At 44.2% G+C, this 25338-nt stretch overlaps 1 protein-coding gene across 2 annotated transcripts in view; it reads left to right on the top strand.

The window, feature by feature from the left end:
* The window catches only part of LOC147889170 (asparagine synthetase [glutamine-hydrolyzing] 3-like), a 93876-nt gene that overhangs the window by 50587 nt on the left and 17951 nt on the right, over positions 1 to 25338 (top strand). For both annotated transcript variants that reach the window (XM_087391172.1, XM_087391171.1), the window contains 2 exons: positions 15801 to 15935; positions 16040 to 16120. In XM_087391172.1, coding sequence (XP_087247298.1) covers positions 15801 to 15935; positions 16040 to 16120 — 216 coding nt within the window. The remainder of the gene's footprint in view (positions 1 to 15800; positions 15936 to 16039; positions 16121 to 25338) is intronic.

Below are 25338 nucleotides of genomic sequence, written 5' to 3'. Positions count from 1 at the left end.
CGTAGTACAGCAAGGCACGTAGGGGGGGCTCTCTTTGTTGAATCAGCTTATGCAGGTACTCTTCTTGATGAAGAAGAACCTGATACTTTCGAAGAAGCCAAGGATAATGTGCACTGGATGAGTGCCATGCACAATGAATTGCAGTCCATTGAGAAAAATCAGACTTGGGATGTTGTGGATTTACCACCAAGAAAACATGTCATTTGTACCAAATGGGTTTTCAAAGTGAAAAGGAAGCCAAATGGGTGCATTGATAGGTCCAAGGCACGGCTGGTTGCCAAAGGATATGCTCAGAAAAAGGGCATAGATCATGAGGAGACCTTTGCTCCTATATCTTAGATGACAGCTATCAGATCAGTTACTGCCACGGCTGCAACTTTTGTTTGGAATTTTCATCAGTTGGACATAAAAACAGCTTTCCTTAATGGGGACTTGCAGGCAGAGGTTTATGTCAAACAACCTCGTGGCTTTGAACTTTCGGGCAATTCACTTCAACTTTCAAGTTTGCAAGCTGAATAAAGCTTTATATGGGCTGAAACCAGAGGGGGTGACTTGCAAATGCATGCTTACAGTGTCTCAAATTGGGCTGGAGACTATGACACTAGGCAGTCCACAAGTGGTAATTGTTTCTTTTTGGGCAAAGCTTGCATGTCTTGGTTGAGCAAGAAACAATCTACTATGGCTACTTCCTCATGTGAAGCTGAGTGAAGCTGAGTACAGGGCAGCTTTCACAGTGACAATTGAATGTGTCTAGCTGCGTCGTTTGTTTGCTGATCTTTATCTCTCATGGGAGGGTACTGAAGGAGAAGGTTAGGAAGAGAAGAACCACGGGGAGAGGGTGAGAGAGAGGAAGACTCCAAACATGCGGGTGTGAAGTGATGAGCCACACCACAAACTCATAGGTTTTATTAGGATTAGGTTTTTTCCCTTATGATTGTCTTAAGACAGTCATAGGTGTCATATTTTTAATAAAGGGGTGGCAATGTGCCTTTACCCCAACAACCTCCCACCTAAAGGCCAATATGCCGAAGGGGAGAAAAGAATAAAAATTACAGCAATATACAGTTACTGTATACAAGACCATAAAATAAGAGTGGTCTCATCCTAATCCCATGATGTGGCGGCAATGTGCAAACCGCTCTGTAGGCAAGCTCTTAGTGAGCAAATCTGCAGGATTATCATCAGTATGCACCTTCACAAGCTCAAGTCGCTTGTCTTCCAGTACCTCCCTGATGAAATGATATTTCGATGAAAGATTGGATTCTTTGCCAACATGATAGCACTCTGACTATCACAATGCAAAACTGGCATATCTCCTGTAATGCCCAAATCTCCCACCAGCCGAGTAAGCCATATCGCTTCCTTGCAAGCCTCAGTGGCTGCAACATATTCAGCTTTAGTAGTTGACAGTGCAACGCATTTCTGCAACCGAGACACCCATGATATAGCACCTCCTGCAAATGTGAAAATATAACCGGTAGTAGACTTCCGGTTATCTGCATTCCTTGCATAGTCTGAATCTGTAAAACCATGCACCAATGCATCCTGCCTACCATAGCATATGCACAAGTCTTTGGTACCCTTGAGATACCTCAAGACACCTTTCACTGCTTCCCAGTGCCGCTTGCCTGGATTTGCCATATACCTGCTGATGACTCCCACCGCAAAAGCAATATCCGGACGAGTGGCAACCATGGCATACATCAAAGAACCAACTGCAGATGCATACGGAACCTTGGCCATTTCAGCCTTATCATCATCTGATCTGGGGCTGTCCTTACTGCTGAGTTTTAAATGTGGAGGCAACGGGGTACTAATAGACTTCCCCCCCTCCATTTTAAACCTCTGCAGTACTTTGTCAATGTACTCCTTTTGTGACAGAAACAAAAGTCCCTTGGACCTGTCACGAGTAATCCGCATGCCAAGAATATGGTTTGCATCACCCAAGTCTTTCATATCAAAAGACTTATGCAGTTGTTTCTTCAAAGCACTAATCTCCTGCTGAGATTTGCTGGCAATGAGCATGTCATCCACCTATAGAATGAGTAGCATCAAACTGCCATCCTTTGCCCGTTTGGTGTACAAGCAATGATCGGTCTCACACCTATGATACCCTTGGGACTGCATGAAGGCATCAAACTTCTTGTACCATTCTCTTGGTGCCTGCTTGAGTCCATACAAGCTCCTTTTGAGCTTACACACAAGCTGCTCTTTCCCTTTAACAGCATATCCCTCTGGCTGACTCATGTAGATCTCATCATGGAGATCTCCGTGAAGAAAAGCAGTCTTCACATCCATCTGACATAAATCCATGTCCTCATGAGCAACAAGAGCTAACACTGCTCTCAAAGTAGTCATCTTGACGACAGGGGAAAAGATCTCATCAAAGTCAATGCCCTTCTCCTGCTTAAATCCCTTGGCAACCAATCTGGCCTTATACCTCGGTAAAGCATTTGAATCCACTTTGACTTTGTAACCCACTTGCATGGCAAAACCTTTCTGCCTGCAGGTAGCTGCACCAAGTCCCATGTATCATTTTGAAGTAGGGAGTCCATTTCAGATTGCATGGCTTTCTCCCACTTCCTTTTCTCTGTTCTTCCCATAGCTTCCTTGAAGCTGGAAGGCTCACCACAATCTGTCAGCATGATAAAATCAGCCACATTATTGGCTCCTGGAACAAACCTGGCAGGAGGCCGTTGTACACGGGTGCTCCTCCTAACAAAATGTTCCGGATTAGGCTGCTGTCCAGCCTGTTCGTCATGCATGACGGGTGGCTGTACCACCATATCTGGCTGTTCTACAGCCCCATTTGCTGGCATATTCAGTGGTGCATCATTGGCAAAATTATCTGGCTGATTTTCAGCCTGTATACCCTCTTGAACAGGGTTATCTGCAGCAGCCTGCTGCTGCATATAAATGGGCATTCTTTGCTGTCCAACATCATCATAAATAACCCTCCTGTATTCCACAGGTTGCACGGGTTCCTTGTGTACACTATCCTCTTTAAAGATGACATCATTGCTGCGTATAATCTTCCGTTTAACGGGATCCCATAACCTGTACCCCATTTCACCTTCGTCACCATAACCCATGAAGATGCATCTGAAAGACTTTGGCTCCAGTTTGGTGCGCAGTTCTTTGCGTACATGAGCAAAGCACTCGCAGCCAAACACACGTAAGTGCTTACATGAGGGTGGCTTGCCAGACCACACCTCCTCTGGCACTTTCAACTCCAAAGCCTTGTTTGGCGACCTGTTAATAATGTGAACTGCTGTTTGGACGGCTTCTGCCCAAAAGCCATGGGGCAATGCAGCATAAGACAACATACATCGAACCTTCTCCTGAATAGTTCGATTCATCCGCTCACTTACACCATTTTGAGATGCATTATGAGGGGCTGTGAGTTCCTGTTTAATGCCCTTAGCTTCACAAAACTGTACAAAAGCATGGGACACATACTCACCCCCATTATCGGATCTGAGGCATTTCAGCCTGCGACTTGTCCGATTTTCAACCTGAGCGACAAACTTCTTGAAAGCATCTAAGGCATCGCTCTTATGCTTCAAGAAATTGACCCACACTTTGCGTGTGGCATCATCAATAAAAGTAATGAAATACTTTGCACCCCCTAGTGATAACTGTGGCATCTCACACAAATCAGTGTGCACTAGATCAAGCGGTGCTCTATTCTGGGGAGTTCTCCTCTTATGAGGAGTCACAGAATGCTTGCCAAATATGCAATGATCACAAGTAGGCAAATCTGAAAAAGAAAGAGACGGCAGAGAACCCAAACGTGATAGTTCTTGCATTTCTTTAACGGACATGTGTCCCAACCGGCTATGCCACAATGAAATCTTTGGCAGCTCGGTTATGGCAACAACATGATTACCTACACTGGAAACATAAAGAGGGTACAAGGTATCACTCTTAAAACCCTCAGCCACTACACCCTGGCCATCAGTAATCACCCATTTGGAATCCCCAAATGTGGTGTGGTAACCACTGTCATCCAACAAGCCAGTGCTAATCAGATTTTTCTTGATTTGCGGCACATGGCGAACACCATCAAGCATAAATGTGCGTCCATCAGGGAATACTATCTGTATACTGCCAATCCCTGCAATCTGACACGCATAGTTGTTCCCAAGATGAACAACTCCATGAGTACCTGTGTAGGAAGTAAACCACTCCCTATGAGGAGTAACATGAAAAGAAGCACCTGAATCCAAGAGCCAGGTGTGCATGTCATGGCCATCAATAACCAATGTGTGTGCAATTACAGCAGAAGAACATAATACCTCATGTCTGTCACTGTCACTGTCCTCTGCTGCAACATTCACTGCATCCAAGTCATCTACCTTGGCCTTGCCTTTGCCTTTGCTTCCACTGCCTGCATCCTTTGTTTCAGCCTTCTTGGCTTTCTGATCCCGTATGAACTTGAAGCACTTAGACTTCACATGTCCCTTCTTGCCACAATAAAAGCATTCAATATCCTTTTTACCACGGGACTGACTGCGGGATTTGGACTTACTAGCAGATCTCCCCTTCTGCTGAGTCCTGCCTCTATCCTGTACCTGCAAAGCATTTGAAGACTTGCTGCCCATATTATTTTTCCTGCTCATTTCCTCCATGAGGAGAGAGCTCTCCACATCAGCATACATAAGAGTGACATTTGAATTAGACAGGGTGGTCTTGAAAGTGTCCCAACTCTCAGGAAGGGTACACAACAAGAAAGTAGCCTTGAACTCCTCATCAAGGTTCAATCCCTGTGCAATGAGCTGTGTAAAGATGACATTGAACTCACTCAAGTGTGAGGTCATAGCTGTACCTTCCTTCATGCGAAGATCAACTAGCTTCTTCAACCAATACACCTTACTGGCTGAACTCTTTTGGGCATACAACTCTGCTAGCCTCTGCCATACACCATAAGAGGTCTTTTCAGCCTGAACATTGTACACAAGAGAATCACTGAGAGTAAGCATGATAGCAGCCCTCGCAGACAAATCTAGCTCCTCCCATTCATCATCTGGCATCCCAGATGGCTTGACACCCTTCACCCTTATGGGCTTAGAAATCTTCTTAAGCAAAAGTACATTCAAACACTGTTCTGCCCATAATGCATAATTGTGTGCCCCTTCCAATTTCTTTATGTTCAGAATTGATGATTCACTTCCCCCTGATGCCATATCAGATAAGGAAAGTACCTGACTCCCTGTAAGTTAAAAAAAGACTGAATAAAATTCTGATTTCTCAGAAAAAACCTGCTCTATCAAGAGCCAGGAGCACTCACAATAGTGCTGTTTTTACTATCAAAAAATCTGCAGCAAAACAGAAAAAATTTCCCTCCAGTTACTGTACCTTCTGACACACTGTACCGTGCTCAAATAGGCATAAAACAGTAATTTCAGAATGCTGCAGCTGTTCCACAAGCGCTTTAACAGTGCATCATCAGCTGACAAAGCACAAAGCACTGCTGTCCTGATCACTTCTCCCACCTCAGATGAGGTATTGCACTGATTTTATATGCATAAACCACTTGTCATACACTGTTCTGTTCACTGAAAGAAAAGCTCCAGACTCTTCAGCCTGTCACAAACCTGCAACAGAAAATGGGACAAATCCCAAGTAATCACCCTTCAGCCAAGGGGATAAAAGGCATCTGGAGGTCTCAAAACAGTAACCCAAGTGCTCTCAAGCAAAATCTGGGCAAAAGCCCCTTGATTTGACACCCTGTGTAGAAGTGACATACACAGATCCCAACGTACAAACACTCAATGATGAACCTTTTGAGCACTGTCAACGATGGACAGTTAGGGACCGAGTAAACTGGATGCGCCTTGGCCAAGCGTGGCTCAACTGACGTTCTCTGAGTGTTGCACAAGAAATGTGACCTGCAAGAAAATGTCACCTCCACATTGCGGAAATCGAGACGAATGTGTGCACTCTGGCACTACACTACCTCAAGGCATACAAGGCATCAACTGCCGGGCAAAAGCCCTTATGATCTGCTCACCCGTAAACTGAGATTCAAACCCAGTAAAAGCATATATCCTCTGTCAGATGCATAAATCCCGATATCTGTGGACAAGTCCTCCTCCAAACAGGAGGGAAATAAAAGAAAAGTACTTGCTGTACTTCACGCAATGCAATGCACCTCGGGAAAATTCCAAATCTCCTCGGTGTACCTGCTGTACTTTTCTCAAAATTGGAGATTTTCTTCTTCTTTCTCCTTGAATGCTTCCTAGGCTTGCGTGCCTAGATGCACGTTCAGTTGCACTCGTGCTGCACACAACTCGTATTCCAGCGGTACCAGCTGTACTTCAGCTCGTGTACTTGTGCAGGGTACGAAAAAAAATTTCGAAAAAAGAAACCTTCCTTGACGTAGATCCCTAACGCAGAAGTTCCTTGCGCTGCTCCCAATCGAAAAATGTACCTCCCTGTCGCAGTCCGTACGGCGATCCGTACGGTACGGTCGACCGTACAGTGTCCGTACGGATGTACGGACGGTCGTACGTCCGTACGCGATTCGACGCCCAGCTGCGCCCCCGCGCTGCCTGCACGCTGCCCGCGCTGTCTGCACGCTGCCCGCGCTGCTGCTTGCGCTGCTGCCTGCGCTGCCCTGCACTGCTGCCTGCGCTGAGCTGAGGATAGATAGAGGGGGTGGGTAGGCTAGGGTAGGGGGGGAAGGATAGATAGCTCTGATACCAGTTGAAGGGGAAGGTTAGGAAGAGAAGAACCATGGGGAGAGGGTGAGAGAGAGGAAGACTCCAAACATGCGGGTGTGAAGTGATGAGCCACACCACAAACTCATAGGTTTTTCCCCTTATGATTGTCTTAAGACAGTCATAGGTGTCATATTTTTAATAAAGGGGTGGCAATGTGCCTTTACCCCAATAGGTACTTCTCCGATTCTCACTGATAGTCAGAGTGCTATAGCAGTGGCAAAGAATCCTATGTTTCATGCTCGCACGAAGCACATTGAGGTTCATTATCTTTATGTCATAGAGAAGTTGCATGCACGGGAGATTAGTATGATCTATGTGTCAACACATGACAATGTTGCAGACATCTTCACCAAAGCACTTCCACATGAGAAGTATGAGGCATTTCGCAATGCCTTGAACTTATCTCCTTGTGGTGATTGATCACTTCCTTGTACATCATCACATTGGCACTGTAGGGAGGTGTTAGAAATATTGCCATAGCTCTAGGCAGTGACCAATGTAATCCATAAGTGAGTTAGGGCCACTTTTCCCTCACTAGAGGTTTTTCCCCCCTAACCACAGTTATTGGGTTAGTGTGGTTTTGTCACTTAGACAAAACCACCTCCACACTACTTTGTATCTTATCCTATCTATTGCATCTTCTATGTTTTTGGCTTTGTAGCTCTTGCTCCCAGCTTGTCTGCTTCTCTCTCTTTCTCACAATTCGCAGCTCACAGGGGAGCCACCGTGGTGTGGACATGTATTTTGATTTTGAGATTGAGTACTAGTTTTGAGTTTAGCATAGCACTCAGCAAGGGCTTAAGTGAGTCCTTTGCTTCAGCTCACAATGGCTTGTATGAGTTATCCTTGAATTGTACTTTGTCTCATATGTCCATGAGGCCTTAGGAAGGCGAGGCGGCAAATACATATTTCTTTCTTTCCTTTTGTTGTATCCTTTTTTTTTCCAGTTTCTTAGACCTTTTGTTCTCCCGTAGACATTAATAGACTCTCTCTCTCTCTCTCTCTCTCTCTCTCTCTCTACATCTACTACAGTTGTTGTTAATCGAGGTCCACTCGATCGCCACCTACCATCTCGCCTCACCTCTCCACCTTTATTAGTTTCCTTCCAGTTGGAGTTCCCAAGAGGACCGGGATTCCCATTTGATGACCCACTAGATGCCTCGGAGTCTCTTTTCATAAAGGTACACATCATTCGGGTGCGTGAGGTGGAGTTGACTGGATTTGCAATAGAGCAGTCCCGTTTTACTGAGGAGTAGGCGCTTATTATACAGCAACATGACACTCTCATTCAGGCAGGACATTCTAGAGCTCAAGAAGGAGGTTTATTCTTTGAGCATGACCTCAAGAGACACACCAACAGCAATAGTGGAGGTCCAGATAGCCACCATGCAGTCAATTATAGTAGAGACATCCAAATGGGTAGATGTGGTGAAGGAGGAACTTGCGAAGGAAACTGTTTCAGCTACCCTTTTGGAGCAGCAGCAGAGGGCCACTAAGGCTCTCATCATCAAACTTCGCTGGATCCCACGGACAGAGATCACTCCAATGGATGACGCGACCGCCTTTGTTGCGACCACACTATGGGTTCCTGTCATGCTGTTGTGGGAGCATGGCGAGTGGGGAGAGACCCCAACAGAGAGTAGCCTCTCATTACACGGTTCAAAGACACTCAGGAACGCTTGGCAGCTTTGCGCCGTAGATCATCCTTACAGGATCATCCCTCCATATCCATGGATGAGGACTTGACACCTTTACAGATAGAGGAGGGACGTGTTTTCTTGCAGCAATGGACGTGGATCGCAAGGAGGGGAATTGGGCAGTAGTGTGGGACGGGCATCTCATCAGCATATCCCGCCAGTCACCTGGCTGTGCTCCCACATAGGGGGGCAGCGTCTATGAGATACAGGATATCGAGACCCTCGCCAGGACTATTTGGAACTGTAATGGTACCCTATGGTTAGAGCTTGGGAATTTTTTGGAGTCCTACACAGGACTAGACATAGTCTACTACATAGAGACACGGCAGAGCCCAGAGCGCCGATTATCAATAGTCAGTGGATACACTTGGGAGTCAGCCTACAGGGAGGAGACGAGGGAGACATGTGGAGTACATGGTTCAAGAGGAGTGGTGGTCCTGTATAGGTCATCTCTCATTGGAGCGATCTCAGTTGAGAGGAGGGACCCACACTCTAGGTTCCTTTGGATCCGATTACGACGCACGACTAGTCGAGACTCGAGATCTTTTCATAGCGATCTGCTACTTCCCACTAGAGACATCACACTTTGCACGGGCAGTACGGGAGGAGGCTGAGACGTCACCATACGCACCTCTCCACCAGGATATCATGGATTTTTCGAGGTGCGGAGATGTTCTCCTAGTTGGGGACTTCAACATGAGGACGGGAGCACGTCAGATGCCACTGCTAGATTTTTGAGACGATACAATTTTACTTCAGTGTCCTCTCTTAATAGAGGAGGATTTTAGGTTGTATTTGAAAATGCTAAGTGTGCAGTTAGAGACAAAGAGCATGACTATGCTTTGATGTTGTCTGGCACTTTGTATCGGGATCTTTTTCAGCTTGAAGCTGAGAGCAAGAATCGCACTCTTATGGAGATGGATAGATGCATGCTTACCAGTAAAAAGTTGCCTCACAGGTTTTGGCTTGAGGGCCTTATGTATGCCAACTATGTTTTGAATTGGGCTCCCACAAAGGCTTTGAAGACAATCACTCCCTATGAGGCATGGCACGGGAGAAAGCCTTTAGTGGATCACTTCAGACTTTTTGGTTGTGTTGCATATGCCTATGTGCCTGTGGAGTTTAGACACAAGTTGTCAGATAAGGCACTTAAATGCATTTTTGTTGGGTATAGTTCACAAAGCAAAGGCTATCGTCTCTACAATTGTGCTTCACGCAAGATTTTTGTGAGTAGTCTCTGAAAATTCAGCACATACACATGCTGAATTTAATATTCCACCTTCTTCAGATCATGTTTTTGAGGGGATGCTTCCTATAGCATTTGGTTCCCCAGCTGAGGTTCATGCTGAAAACCAGAATTTACAGCAACCTCCTCCTGATCCACATTCCGCGATTCAGCCACAGGTGGATTTTGTACCTCCATGTGGATAAAGTTGTCAGGCAAGAAATTCAAGAGATACATGCAGCCAAAACAGTCCCGAATTGGTTGCTACAGACTCTCAGGGAGAGTAGGCTTGAGGCCCGATTGCCTGGCAAGACTCATAGTGCAGCAAGGCACGCAAGGGGGGCTCTTTTAGTTGAGACAGGTTACGCAGGGACTCTTCTTGATGAAGAGGAGCCTGACTCTTTTGAAGAAGCAAATGATAATGTGCATTGGATGCATGCCATGCACAATGAATTGCAGTCCATTGAGAAAAATTAGACTTGGGATGTTGTGGATTTGCCACTAGGTAAGCATGCCATTGGTACCAAGTGGGTTTTCAAGGTAAAAAGGAAGCCAGATGGGTCTATTGATAGGTTCAAGGCAAGGCTGGTTGCCAAAGGCTATGCACAGAAGAAGGAGATAGATCATGAGGAGACTTTTGCTTCTACATCTTGGACACCATACGGTCAGTTATTGCAATGGCTGCAAATTTTGTTGGGAATGTCCATCGGTTGGACATAAAAACAGCTTTCCTTAATGGGGACTTGCAGGAAGAGGTTTATGTCGAACAACCTCCTGGATTTGAACTTTCTGGCAATGCACTGCAGGTTTGCAAGCTTAACAAAGCTTTATATGGGCTGAAACAAGCCCCATGTGCATGGTATGCCAAGATTGATGCATTCCTAGCAAGTAAGGGGTTACATAATAGTCCCACGGAAAGCACCCTCTACATCAAGAAGGATAGGGGGGGATATTTTGGTCATCATTCTTTATGTAGATGACATGCTGTTCACAAGGTCAAATGAGGATATAATTGCAGATTTCAAAGCTGAGTTGAAAGCTGAATTTGACATGATAGATTTGGGCATGTTCAATTTTTATTTGGGAATCCAGTTTATACAAGACAACTGTGGCATCGTTATGTCTCAATCCAAGTATGTGTAGAAGCTCTTGGATAGGTTCAACATGCATGATTGTAAGCCTATAGCCACTCCCATGGAGCCGGGGCTGAAGCTTACTATGTATGATGCAGGTGAATCAGTGGATGCCACACTTTACAGCCAGGCTGTTGGATGCCTCATATACTTGTGCAATACACGGCCCGATATTCAGTATGGAGTATCTCAGGTGAGCAGATATATGCACAGCCCAAAGACAACACATTGGCAGGGTGTAAAATGCATCTTCCATTATTTGCAAGGCACAAAGTCTTTTGGCTTGATGTTTCCAAGGGGGGTGACTTGCAGATGCATGCTTACAGTGATTCAGATTGGGCTGGAGACTATGATACTAGGCAGTCCACTAGTGGTAATTGTTACTTTTTGGGCAAAGCTTGCATTTCTTGGTTGAGCAAGAAGCAATCTACAGTGGCTACTTCCTTATGTGAAGCTGAGTACAGGGCAGCTTTCACAGCGACAATTGAATGTGTTTGGTTGCGATGTTTGTTCGCTGATCTTCGTCTCTTATTGGAGGGTCCTTCTCCAATTCTCATTGATAGTCAGAGTGCTATAGCAGTGGCAAAGAATCCTGTGTTTCATGCTCGCACAAAGCACATTGAGGTTCATTATCATTATGTCAGAGAGAAGTTACATGCAGGGGAGATCAATATGATCTATGTGTCAATAGATGGCAATGTTGCAGACATCTTCACCAAAGCAGTTCCACGTGAGAAGTTTGAGGTACTTCACAGTGCCCTAAACTTATCTCCTTTTGCTGATTGATCACTACCTTGTACACCACATTGGCACTGCAGGGGGGTGTTCGAATTATTATTATATTCTAGGCAGTGGCCACTGTAATGTAATAAGTGGATTAGGGGCTTTTTTCCCTCTTAGAGATTTTCCCCCCTAACCTCAGCGTAATCTCTAACTACGGTTAGTGATTAGATAGGGTTTTGTCACGTAGACAAAATCCCTCATCTCTTTGATTGTACTACACTTCATTCAGTCCACTATTGAGTGACCTATGTTCAGCTCACTCTCTCTTGCTCACTCTTGCTCTCATTTTTTTCTCACATGAGTGTCCGCTGATAGTGTTACCTCCTATGGACATGCACTTCTTAATCTAGGTACGGCACATGATCTCATTCTCTATAATGGTCTTGAGCGATGGCCCTCCTGTGGTGGTTTCACTTGCTTTCCACATGGGGGAGGGTCTAGTGTGGTTGATTACGTCTTGGGATCCCATGCCTTCATATCACATATCACGGACTTCTTTGTTTCACCACGTCCACCTGGGGCTGATCATGCATATCTTTTCTTTAGCATCACGACTCCTCGCCTTGTCACACTGCCCATCAGACCACCCACTTACACCACCTATCATGACATACATTTTGATCACAACCTCTCATCAAGATACTCTGCACGACCCTAAACGCTACTCACCTATATTGATCACATAGCTCTTCTAGAGTACCATGCCGTTTTGATTAGTCAATCACTGCATGAGGCTTGCCCTTGACGCCTTCTCGTACACTACACGCTCTAACCATCCATTGCTTCTAGGGTCCGTGCCATGCAATAGCTGGTACGATGACGAGTGTAAGGCTCTTTGCCGACAACTCCGATTTGAATATGGCCTATCGAGTGAACCGGACACGTTACGTGAATACTACCGTCTAGTTTGCTGAAGAAACTAGACTTCGTTCGCCAAACGAGGAGAAACTACTAAACATTTTATTTAGTAATAACTCCAAGGACTTTTGGTGGAGGTTCCTTGAACGGTGGTCCCCATCAGAACTCACAGTAACTCAGGTGTAGTACCATTACGCCCACACTTTATTTGACATCCCCAATCAGCCCACTCCTGATCTCTCACACACACCACTACGGACCTCTTGCACTCTATTCACTCTTGCACCCTCATGAAGCGTCACAATGGCTGAGCGAAAGATCATGAGGGTTTATGCACCGAGTTTGTTGCATACGGGATTTATATCCTAGCCCCTATCCTAGCAGAGCTATTTAATGAAGTAGTTTGTCTCGGTTTTCCACACACATGGACCCTCAACACTATCACACCTATTCACAAGGCAGGGGATCCCATGAGCCCAAGAAACTACAGGACCAGTATGATTGGGCATGTCATGTCGAAGCTATATGCCTTAGCACTTGACATAGAGGTCAGTCACTATGCAGAGATGCAGGGATTGAGAGCGGGGTAGGCACGTTTCGACGGGATCATGGGACCAGGGACCACATACTTACGCTCAGGAGTGTCATAGAGGACTCTAGGGCACGAAAGCAAAGGGTTTTATTATTGCTCTGTGGCTTTTCGCAAAGCCTTTGATACAGTATTAAGAGCACATCTCAGCAGGCGGTTATAGGAGCTGTGATATGGACAGGTAGTAGTTTGGGCTGTTATGGCACTTTACGAGAGGGTTTCCGACAGAGTTCGGAGGGGGGGTGGATGGGCAGATGAGATCATGAGCACCATCGGGGTCAAATAAAGTTGCCCACTTTTTTCGACCTTATTTGGCCTTCATATAGACAAGCTTGGGTCTTTTATGAGGACCCTAGTAGGAGCTGATTGCTCTCTTGCTGGTTACTTGCTCCAGATTTTATTGTATGCTGATGATGTGGTGCTCTTATCTTCGTCAGTTGAGGGGCTTTAGAGACACCTCGATGCACTACTGGCTTTTTGTGAGTCTCATGATTTGAAGGTAAACTTGGGTAAAACCAAGGTTATGATCTTAAACACCTCTAGAGCACGTGCCCACAGAGAGGAGTTTACTTTTGACAGATCACCAGTTGAGATTGTCTTGTCATACACGTATCTGGGGGTTCTATTCCTTGTACCTATCTTCATGATGAGAACGGCGATACAGGCCCACTTGAGCAGAGGATACGCCTCCCTTGCCCAATTGGAGAGACAGTGCTTCCATTCACATTTTTCAAGACCCAGGATCAAGGTTCTTCTTTTCGACTCCTTGGTCCAACCTGTGGGCATGTATGGTTGTCCTTGCTGGGGCTAGATCTATCTGAGGTAGAGTGGACTCGAGTTGAGAGATTACAGGTTCTCTTGTTATCACCGATCATCTGTAGTAAGCCATCTGTTTCCCATCACATCATTCAGGCTGAGCTCGGGGCATCTCCATTGTAGTTAGACACGGCATTCCAGACTATCGATTATCTATACCGTGTGCGAGATTACGACTCTTGTACGCAAGGTGACGCAGGCTACCTTGGTTGGCGCTAGCATCTTCTATGGCATTAGCAGCTCAAGGTGATCAGAGAGGTTGGTACGCACACACATGCAGATGGTTTGAGAGACTGGGGTTCCATATAGACAGGTTTCCACCCTTCCAGTATAGCATTGATGCTTCGTTTATCCCGTTTCGTGGCAAGGAGTTCGATCCGATCATCCGAGAGGATCTTTTACAATTACACACATTTAGGGCCTGGTTGGCACAGACAGAGCTTTTTGTGAAGTTCTGTTACTATTGAGACCATTGCCTACGTATCTCCAGGAAGGGTTTCATTATCCCGCCGGGGTATATCTAGATCCACCTGTCACACTCACTGAGGATTGCCACTGGATAGTTCCGTGTGTCATCGCACCGACTCCATATTGAGAGTGGTCGAGCAGAGGGATCCCCAAGGAGAGCCGTATCTGCACATTATGTGAGCGACGTGAGGTCGAGCCAGAGGAGCAGTTCGCCTTCGGTTGCCCAGTCTACTACGAGATCTGCAGGCGATGTCACTGCCTTTTCAGAGATGAATTGGAGGGCCTTTCCAAGCTTCTCATACCTAGATTAGAGGTGCCTTGCCGCTTTCATTCACGAGGCAGTTGGACATAGAGAGTGTCTCATCAGGTATGGAGACATGGGCGAGAGGCCTTGTCTGGTCCATCTGAGAGTATGATAAGAGAGTCCTTCCTGCTAGAGCACATTGTCCCCCCGACCGTAGATAGCACGAGAGGTAAAGACCCGCCAGACGCCCGCGGCGGCACACTTGACAGAGGACTGACACACATATTATAGTAGCTGACATCTCATCTATTTTCAGACTTGGGATACGGTCGACAAGGGTTACTATGGCGCTTGTTAGGCGTAGAGTAGCTGCCAAGAGGGCACGATGGACTACTACTCTAGACAGCAGACAACGATCTATCATGGGCTTCTTGCCTACACTGCACAGTCCGTCATCGGATGTACCTTGACGTTTCATGCTTTCCTTGTGTATGCTGCATTGTATTGGATCAGATAGCCTCTATTATGTGGATGATGATGCCAGGGATGACTATGTCTACACAGTTTTCTCTAGCATGGGTTAGGATGCTCGCTTAGTAGCTCCACCCTTTTGCTCATTGTATCAGGTTCTCTATCAGTCTCATAGACCCATCGGTCTTTAGTAGACTTTAATAAACTTTTTTTCTCTCGCTCTCTCTCTATGTGTGCGTGTGTGATTGTGTGTGTGTGTGTGTGTCACATGCATGTATGCACGCAACTAGCAGCATGCACACACACATGTAAGCTAGACATCAGCTCTTTGTCACATGGGAAAAAATGCTTTGCACAAGTGTGGATTTGGGCAGAGATGATCCATTAGTCAAGATGAGGCCTATAAGGCATTGGATTCATGTACTATTTGGCTTTTCATGATGTCTCTGCGAACCATCTTTCTTCTCTTTCATTTTCTCTTTTATTTTCTTTGTAGAATGTTGGACTTTAGAACAACAGAAATCTGAAATTGTACGATTGGATTTATTCTAGTCGTACAAAGGTATATGTTTGTGTGAACCATGGCTGGTTTACAAAGTTGTGTGTGGATAGGACTTGTTGTGTGGGCAAGATGCAATTGCAAACACGAGATTGACCTAACTCAGTTGAAAATTTACTTTTGGCTGTCCACTGTGTTGTGGTGTTGGGCAACATGCGTAACATCATCATCTTTTTCTGTTTAGTTGAATGCTACTTGAGGAAGTAATTTAAGTTGTTTTGTTATTTTGTAGGTCAAAGACCTTCATCTTTATGATTGTTTGAGGGCGAACAAGTCTACTTCAGCATGGGGTGTGGAAGCGCGTGTGCCTTTTCTAGATAAGGAGTTTATTGAATTGGCCATGAACATGGATCCTGCTTGGAAAATGGTGATCATTTCATGTTTTTGCCAGGCTATTCTTGATAGTAATTTTCCACTCCGTGTACAAACTCTTTTGTTTATTGTATTCTGAAGCTGCTTCCTGAAGTATAGATTAAACCAGAGGAAGGTCGGATAGAGAAGTGGGTCCTTCGCAATGCATTTGATGATGAGGAGAACCCTTATTTACCCAAGGTTGGTTAGTATTTAACTTTTGTTAGTATGTCTGTTTATGGCAGTTACTTAGCTGTTGGACTTAAGAAACCACAACTAATGGATGGTTTAACCAAATGTTTTCCTTTAAAAAAATACTAGTTTTTGGTATATTTTGTTGTTGTTCTCTCTTGTTGTGCTCGTAGTATGGTTGCACGGGCTAGAGCTCCCTGCTACTTACGACCTACTCTTCCCCTGGCATTAGCTCCTTGCTGCAGCTCTTGCTACCCCTCCTCCCCCTTACTCCTTGATCTTCCGTCGCCCTCTGGTTTCTGCCGTTTTCTCCTCTTGCTCCCACCCTACGTATCTCATTGTGGCCTATCTTCCGTGTGCGCGAGCCACTAGACAGATTGTACACACACAAGCTTTCTATGGCCTTGTAGTTTGTTGATCTATTGCTTGCTGGTGGCGCATTGCTCCAACCTGCCCTTAGTTTGGCAAACAAGCTGCAATGCAGCTCGTCCTGGGCTTGTCACCACCCTTTTTTGCGGCCTTCCTTGGCCAAGGCCCACTTTGGGCGTAGTGGTTCTTGTTCCCTTCCCTAGCTTGGTATTCCCCTTTTTCTTCTTAGGATTTCCTTTTTTCCTTCCTTTTCTCTCTCGTATGTTTTTTCTTAACCCACCTTATGTCCTCCTTTGGGCTTCTCCTTCAGCCTAGTTTAGTTTGTTGTTATTATCTACTTCTACTTCTTCATTTGTTTCCAATTTCTCTCCGTCTTCTTGCCGTCTTTCTTTTCTCTTTCTTCTCTAATTCTGGCTCTCAAGTTCATTCTTTGAATTAAGAGTTGGATTCAGCTGGTGACCCTAGGGTTTGTCCAGTAGCCCTATTCCCATTGCCTTCAGAATCACTCTCTCCCTTGAAGATAAAAAGCAGATTGAGCATGCCAATCCAGGAACTCACAAGTAGGTTAATGGTAAGACTTTTGATGACTTGAGTGAGTTTTCCCAAAACTCCAACTAGATCTAACTAGTGTTGACTTAGTTGGATTTAATATGGTTTAAGTAATTGGATAAATTGACTTCAGTTAGACCACTTAGGACAATTAGGAAGGTGTTGTTGTGGTAGGGGTCTTAAGTATCACAAATGTCTTCAGACGTGTGGCAAGTATATGGCATATTATGTGGAGTGGGTGATGAATGATGTGCCATGTGTCTTTATGGCACGTGGCAATTGAATGGCAATTGATGATGTGATAGCAAAGCGGATGATCGTCATTAGATAATGTTTGTTGGTGTCGGCAATGAGTAGGAAGAGCCCAAGAGCCTTGGCCACTGGGCTTTGGTGCTGGTGCAAGTTCATTGCAACAAAATTTCGTAAATAGATCCTCAGAGAGGATGTTCACTCTTGATCCTCCATCTACCAGTACTTCTAGTATCCTTTGCCTTTTATAATTCACATCTATGAGTGGGACTTGATAATCCACATCTTCAATGCTGGATGTGTAAATGTCGGGTGTTTCCTCTTCATCATCACTCTGTGGGTGATTTGTTGGTTGAGGCACATCGGTAAAATGCAAATTCTGACAATTGTCTGTCTTATTCTACTTGCCAACAAGTTTGTGGCTGGGTCTAGGTAAGCCTAGGATTAGAACGAGACTAGATATATGATGTAACCATTTACAGGCAGGGAGCATTCTTGCTCTAGCTTACCATTATGGAGACAACCCAAACCCTACTCCAGAGGAACCCCAATCTACATGGGTTCACAACTTGTCTCCTTCAATTCTGGTACCTTTGATTTCACAATAGAGGACCGACACCATGTGCCTAAGTTTTTATTCACGTTGAGGTTTCTTACCCCCCCCCCCCCCCCCCCCCCAAAAAAAAAAAAGAAAAAGAAAAAAGAATCTCCGTATATAGGAACCAATTTTGGACCCATTCGTTCTCTAGAGAGGGGCCTAGTGAAGCCCTCCAAGGGGCCCTACGAGGGTGTGCTTGCAGTCTCTTCACAACTTGGATCTCCATTGGATCCCTTGGTACCTCGTTTTTTTTTTTTTTTGAGATCTCTTTTAACCAACCCCCATCTCCAACATGCTGTTGCTTCCTAAGCCTCTCATTCCACTACACCCACCCGAGGATGAGATTGGTGTGTTTGTTTCGTTAGCTTCTTCACATTCCTTTTTTACAGTCTCCTATCCTCGACCTGGGAAAGTGATTCTGGCTGAGCTTTTGTTGCCTTGGCCCACATAATGATATGGAATCCCACATGACTTCTTGAAGTAATAGTCACATGACTTCTTGAAGTATTAGTGATGGGCCTCCAAATTTAGGAAGGGTGGCATCCTCAGAGTCTTGCGCAGTTTGTAGTTGGGCTTCATATATGTCGGATTTGGAATGGAGGAATGGACCCCACAGTTATTTGGTTTATATATAAAGATCAATTGTTCAAGTAGATGATGGGGCATTGGATGGGCCTTGCTATTTGCACACTTTGGTTCGTCTATGAAGGGCTAAGTATGTACTTCTATTTTTTGCAACCATGCTCGGGATTGGAAGGATTTTGATTGCACTGTGTGTGGATGCCAACCATCCATGCCAAAACTGCCTTGGTAGTTGCAAAAAGTATCACTAAGAGTGGGTCTCATGGCTTTGACATTGATGTCTTGGGTCTATAGTTTGGAGTACAACTAGTGGCACTATTGGGGAGCAGCCACACAGATTCGGATTAAGTCCCGTTGCAAACCATTTGTGAAATCCAATAGATTAGAATCTTCTTCACAAGCTTCTAGCTTCATGAGGGCCTTGTCCTTAGACCTCCTAGCCTTTTTCATGTGTTGACCTAGTGAGCTAGAAAGCTAGAATGCTCATAGGTTCCACGACCGTGTGAGGCAATCGATAATAGTTATAGACAGCCCTAAGTTTGAAGTCAGGTGGATATCTTGATGTTGTAGGAGTAACAACACCGCCTGCCAAGAGCAGTCACTTAGTTTTTGACAGATCCTTTGAGAGAGGGAGAATGCATTAGTGAGAGATTTATTTTGCTTGTGCTGCCCGTTTGACTTGCTTGTGCTAGCTTCTGCTTGTCGCATGTTGTTGTGAGTCTATTCGTTCATGTGGAACATTCTCGAGAAGGGCTGCTGTTGTAACATTCTGTAGTTGCGGGCTTACTTGCCTTTTTTGCATAGAATTTGGCTGTGTCGCTATAGGCCATTCTATGGGCTATTCATAGGTGCCACTCATTCCTTGGTATGTGCCTTGTAGGCCTAGTTATAGGCAGTTAGAACACATGGTACAGTTAGCACATGTACTAGTTAGTACAGTTAGTACTACTAGGACACCCTGTCCTCGGGTGTCCTAGGGTTTTGTTATATTGGGTGTACCTTGTACTCATTTCTCTATTGCAGCAATTCATTACAACAATACGGTTTTCTTCCATTGCTTCCACCTCCTCGTACACATGCTGGTCATTCCTCTAATGCATCTACTTCTAGAGAGAAGAAAAAGAAAAAGAGATGTAACTATTGTAGGAAACCTGAGCATGACATCATTGAGTGCAAAAAGAGAATTGCATATGAAAAGGAGGACTCAGGTCTTGTAGTTTCTGGTACTCCTAGAACAGATGATCGGCATGAGTCAGCAATTTTTGCACACGATCAGCTTTGGGCTTTTGTTGTTACTTGTCAGTACAATCCTTGTATTCATGATGCCTGCATGACAGTTTCTGCTGCTTCTGATGCTTGTTCTTTGACAGTGGTGCTAGTAAGCCCATCACTTCTTGCAGGAAGTTATTCAGGTCACTTGCAACTGCACCAAAGGGGTGAACGGTTTCATTTCTTTTTTAGTAAAAGGCATTGGGCAAGTTGCCATTACTTCAGTATCTGGTGGTCTAGTCACTTTAGAGAATGTACTTTATGTACCAGGCATTCGCAAAACACTCATATCCATTTCAGCCATAGCTACTTGTGGAAATCAGGTTTTCTTTGATGGTGTTAGGTGTGCAATCTATGATGCTACACATGCCTTTACCATGGTGTTGAGTGGCACATTGATTAGAGGACTTTACAGACTTGATGCATATGATAGATGCTTAGATGATGCTGGACTTGCAGATACAGATGCTTATGCTGTTGATGCTTCTACCATGGCAGATACTCATTCATGGCATGGAAGGTTTTGACACCTCAACTTTGGAGCTTTGGTAAAGTTGCATAAAGAAGATATGGTTGTTGATCTTCCTAAGATGCATATGCCTTTAAAGCATGTCTGTGAAGCATGTTTATTTGGAAAAATGCACCGCTTTGCATTTCCCAAGGATGGGAGAGTCGGTGCATCTCGCAAGGTGTATTTGATTGACAGTGATGTTTGTGGTCCCATGCGGGTTGCAGCTATTGGGGGATTTTAGTATTTTGTCACATGAGGACTTTTGGTTGCTTGGCATATGCACATGTGCCTTCACAGATATGAACCAAGTTGGATGAAAAAACTGTCAAATGCATTTTTATTGGGTACAGCTCAGAAAGCAAGGGCTACAAGCTCGACCAGCCCCGCACGGGCAAGGTTTCTGTTCGTAAATATGATGTTTTTAATGAGTCATCATCTATGCCTTTGTTGGACTGTAAAAAACATCCCACAGTTGATGCTATAGATATCTTTGACAGCTTGATGCCTTTGTTTCAGTTAGAACCCATGATGATGCTACATGTGAGGTTCCTCCTTCTTATGGTCATTTATAGCCAATTGTGCAGTCTGAAAATCAGCATGATTTACAGCCTGATATGGCTCTGATTGGCATCCCTGTTGGTTGTTTGATACTCTCAAAGACAGCAAGCAAGATGCTCCTCTGCCAGCTCATACTACAGCAGTTGTTAGAAAAGAACATGCTAATTTGGTTGCTTCTGCATTGGTTGCTACAGCATGCAATGAAGAGCCATTATGCCAAAAGGATGCCTTTGAAAATGATTGTTGGTTGCAGGCCATGCAAGCTGAATTGGATTTAATTGATTAGAATAACAGTTGGGAAGAACACCACGGGGACTAAGTGGGTATACAAGGTTAAACGGAAGGCTGATGGTTCAGTGGACTGTTACAAAGCTTGTCTTGTTGCTAAGGGCTATGCACAGCAACAAGGCATTGACGTTGAGGTGACTTTTGTCCCTACTTCTAGGATCACCACTATCAGGATTGTTATTGCCTTTGCTGCCCACATTCCATTGGGAGGTACATTAGCTTGATATTAAGACAGTATTTCTTCATGGGCACTTGCAAGAGGAAGTCTATGTCACCCAATCTCCTAGTCTTAAGGTTGCAGGTTCTGAAGGGAAGGTATGCCGGTTGAAGAAAGCCCTTTATGGAATAAAACAAGCATCTCGGGCTTGGTATTCAAGGATACATGCTCATTTACTAAGTCTTGGCTTTCAGAACAGCCTGACAGAGGCCACCCTTTATATCCTTAAGAGTGGGACAGATTTGCTGATTTTAGTACTCTATGTGGATGGCATGCTTGTTATTGGGACAGATGCTTGACCTGTAGAAGATATTTGCTATGTCAGATTTTGGTCCTTTACATGATTATCTGGGCATCCAATTTGGTAGCAATGAGGGGGGTATTTTGATGTCACAATCCAAGTACATTGCGTAGCTTTTGCCGCGTTTTAGTTTGAGGATTGCAAGCCAATATCGACACCAATAGAGCCTGGTTTTCATTATCTAAGGATGGCAGTGGTGCATGTGATATCACTCTCTAAGAGCAGGCAATTGGTTTTCTGATTTATTTATGCCATACCAAGCCGGATGTTGAGTATGCTGTCTCACAATTGAGCAGATATATGCACAGCCTCTCTACACACCATTGACAGGCCGTGAAGTGTGTCTTCAGGTATCTCAAAGGCACTCAGCATTTGGGCCTTCTCTACGAGGCCAATTCTTCACTTATCATGCATGGATTCACTGATAGTGATTGGGCTGGCTGTTCCGACGCTCGTGTGTGACATAGTTGCAAATGTTTCATGCTTGGTCTTCATGCATCTCTTGGTTCTGCAAGAAGCAAACTACAGCTGCTACTTCTAGCTGTGAGGAATACATAGCAGCTTTTACAACTACAGTGGAGTGTGTTTGGCTCCAGGAGTTACTTGCAGATCTTCATGCATGTCAGACAGCTCCTACTGCTATCTTCACTGATAGTCACAGTGCTTTGGGCTGCTGCACGGGATCTAGTTTTTCATGCCTGCACAAAGCATATTGGGGTTCATTATCACTATGTCAGAGAGAGATTAGTAGTTGGTGATATTCAGTTGTCTTATGTTCCCACTTGAAGTCAACTTGGTAGATCTCTTGGCGAAGGCTCTTCGTCAACCTAAGTTTGAAGCTTTCTGGCAAGGTTTGAACTTAGTACCATTTGTGACTTGATCTGTTATGCTCTGTACAGTCATAGGTTGCTATATCCTTACATAATGATCATGTGCAACCATGGCATTCTGAGACGTGTCCAAGATACTTCAACCCATACTATGAAGGGGGGTTTGTAGGCCATTCTGTGAGCTACCCATAGGTGCCACTCATTCCTTGGTATGTGCCTTGCTGGCCTAGTTTTAGGTCATGGTACAGTTAGCACATGTACCATTTAGTACAGTTAGTACAACTAGGAGACCTTGTCCTAGGGTTTTGTTATATTGGGTGTATCTTGTACTCATTTCTCTATTACAACAATTCATTACAGCAGTACGGATTCCTTCCATTGCTTGCATCTCTTTGGCTTCCGTTGCTTGCCCTAGTCTATAGTCGCTGCTTGTATTAGAAGACAGGGTTGGGAGGAGTGAGTGTGGTGGTGCAAAGGCCAAGAAATGGGGTGTGATCGGGCACTAGGGCAGCTTCTTTGAGTTTGGGAGGAAGCGCCTCGATACCTTCTTCCTTCAATTTGAGGCTCAGAGATTCTGTCCTCTTGCATCAACATGCTGTTGTTTTCGTATGCCTTCCTCTGATGCTAGTGGGGGCTTTTATTCAGTCTCTTCCATTGCTCTTGCAGCCTTTTTCTTTGCCTTCTCCATGGGATTCTCTTGTTCTACTTACACACAAGCAAGGCCTCACTACGGAGATTTATATCTTGGTATGCAAGATTTACAAAACATGTGCCTTGCTGGGGATGTTGTATGTAGCTTTGAGCATAACTAACAATCATGCAGAGGTTCAATGTAGAAATGGCTTTGTTTGAAGCTGCTTTACAATCCTCTCACAAGACCTTGTACTCAAAACCATACGAGATATGTCTTCATGAAAGCAAAGGCAGTGCTAAGTTGTCTCAAGAAGACTATGTTGACACACATGTAGCTCAATGAAAGATCCAACAAACTACAATCTAATACAATCTCCTACTACTAAGTATTTGCTAATGGGTTGGAACTAGACTCAGAAAGCTAGATCTAAACTAGGAGAGCTAGGGCTAAACTAAGAGAGCTAGATTTATGGACAGTAATCCTATACTAATGACAACAGTAATCTAAGTTGGATGCAACCTAAGTGCAAACATGATGAAGATCTAAAGTACATAAGCATAGACTCAAGTTCAATTAGGTTACAAGATTGAGTCTTGTACTCATAAATAGACTTGAGAGCTTGCTTGATTATATTGCTTTAAATGAACCTCCCTTTTATAGGACTGGATGCTTACTTGCATTGGCTTTCTCACATGTGGAATAATACCTCCATGCCATGTGCCAACATGCCTTGTTTCATACCTTTGCCTCTATTATGTGTTCATCGCACCACAACTTTGAACACAACCAACATATGTTCAATCTTAAAACTCCTCAAAGAATAGTTGGTTCCATCCAACTTGTCTTACTGAGCGTGCATGTCGTCCTCGTTGACCCATTATTTGCAAGCAAAAGTTTGGAAAATGTTTGCAATTTATCCGAGAGTCTAACTCACACTGACTCTAGGTATGTGTAAAAGTTTGCCTCAATAGAATTGTTCCAATCCACAAAGGAGGAGACAATAGAGAAGCAGGAAATTATAGAACGACATTGTAAGCAGCTTAATGACAAACCTCTAGGGTACTACACTTGGTCATAATGCAGAGCTGCAATAGAGGAGTAAGAACAAGACGAAAATAATTTACTACTGTTTTGTGGAGTTAAGGAAAGCCTTTGACAAAGTGCCTCACAAAAAAATATGGGAAAGAAGTGAACAGCTGCAAATATCTCGGGAAGCCATGCTCAGACTATATGAGGAGGTTCTCACAAAATTGGCAAAGCATGGATCAAAGTCCAACGAGCATATATATATATATATCATCATCATCCATTCCACATGCTAGTGCAAGATCCAAGGCCCTCATCCAAGCTCCATGGGTCATCCAATCATCAATTTGGTTGCAAAGTTCTTGTCATCATCTCCTGCAATCAGGGTTCTCCATAGAGGCGCGTAGTTGTTTCCAAAAAATATAAATTCAATACAAAAATCTTCTCAAAAAATAGAGAGGGCCAATGTAATGATATTCTTTAGCTACTATCTTCTATCCTATCCATGCTAGCTACATGTGCACCTATTAGTGCTACTTTCTTCTACGCATATATATATATATATATATATACACCTTTGTAAGACTAGAATATATCCAATCGTACAAATTCAGATTTTTGTTGTTCTAAAGTCGAATTTCTAGCTGTTGAGACTTTTGCACCCACTTAAGATATTTTGACACAATTGAACAGTTGTTCATCACGTGGACAAAAACTCAGAGAATTTGCATGTCCGCTAAGGTGATAGAAAAATATACCTTTGCAAGACTAGAATATATCCAATCGTACAAATCTTATCCTAGGAAAAGATAATCATAAGCAATGACATCGGGTTCAAACAACACCATTTCTCTTGCTAACTCTCTTTGGTTTATTCATACATGAATTAGAAGATTGGATGAGAGCACACAGTGGAGAGGGAGTACGAATTGCCGACTATGCCTTACTCCTGATCATTTATTTAGATGATGTAATTTTCTTTGCAAGAGGACAAAAGGACATGCAAACACATGATATGTCTGAATGCATTAGATAAATTCTGCCAACAACTAGGGATGATAGTCAATGTTACAAAGACAAAGGTCATGGTAATCAAAACAAGAAGCAAGCAAATGTCTTTACACTAAAAGTAGAACTCCTAGAAGCAATCACAGCTAAAAGTACTTGGGGCTTGAGTTTGAAAAGACGACAAGGTGAATGCATGCATGGAAAGGTTTGAAAGCCTTATACCAGAAGAAATGCAAGA

The sequence above is a fragment of the Dipteris shenzhenensis genome, chromosome 20, assembly GCF_047967505.1.
Source record: "Dipteris shenzhenensis isolate YYH24624 ecotype China chromosome 20, Dip_SZ_1.0, whole genome shotgun sequence".
In the NCBI taxonomy this organism is placed as follows: domain Eukaryota; kingdom Viridiplantae; phylum Streptophyta; class Polypodiopsida; order Gleicheniales; family Dipteridaceae; genus Dipteris; species Dipteris shenzhenensis.
Note: the sequence above shows the minus strand (reverse complement) of the source record. Positions and strands in the feature narration are given on the sequence as shown.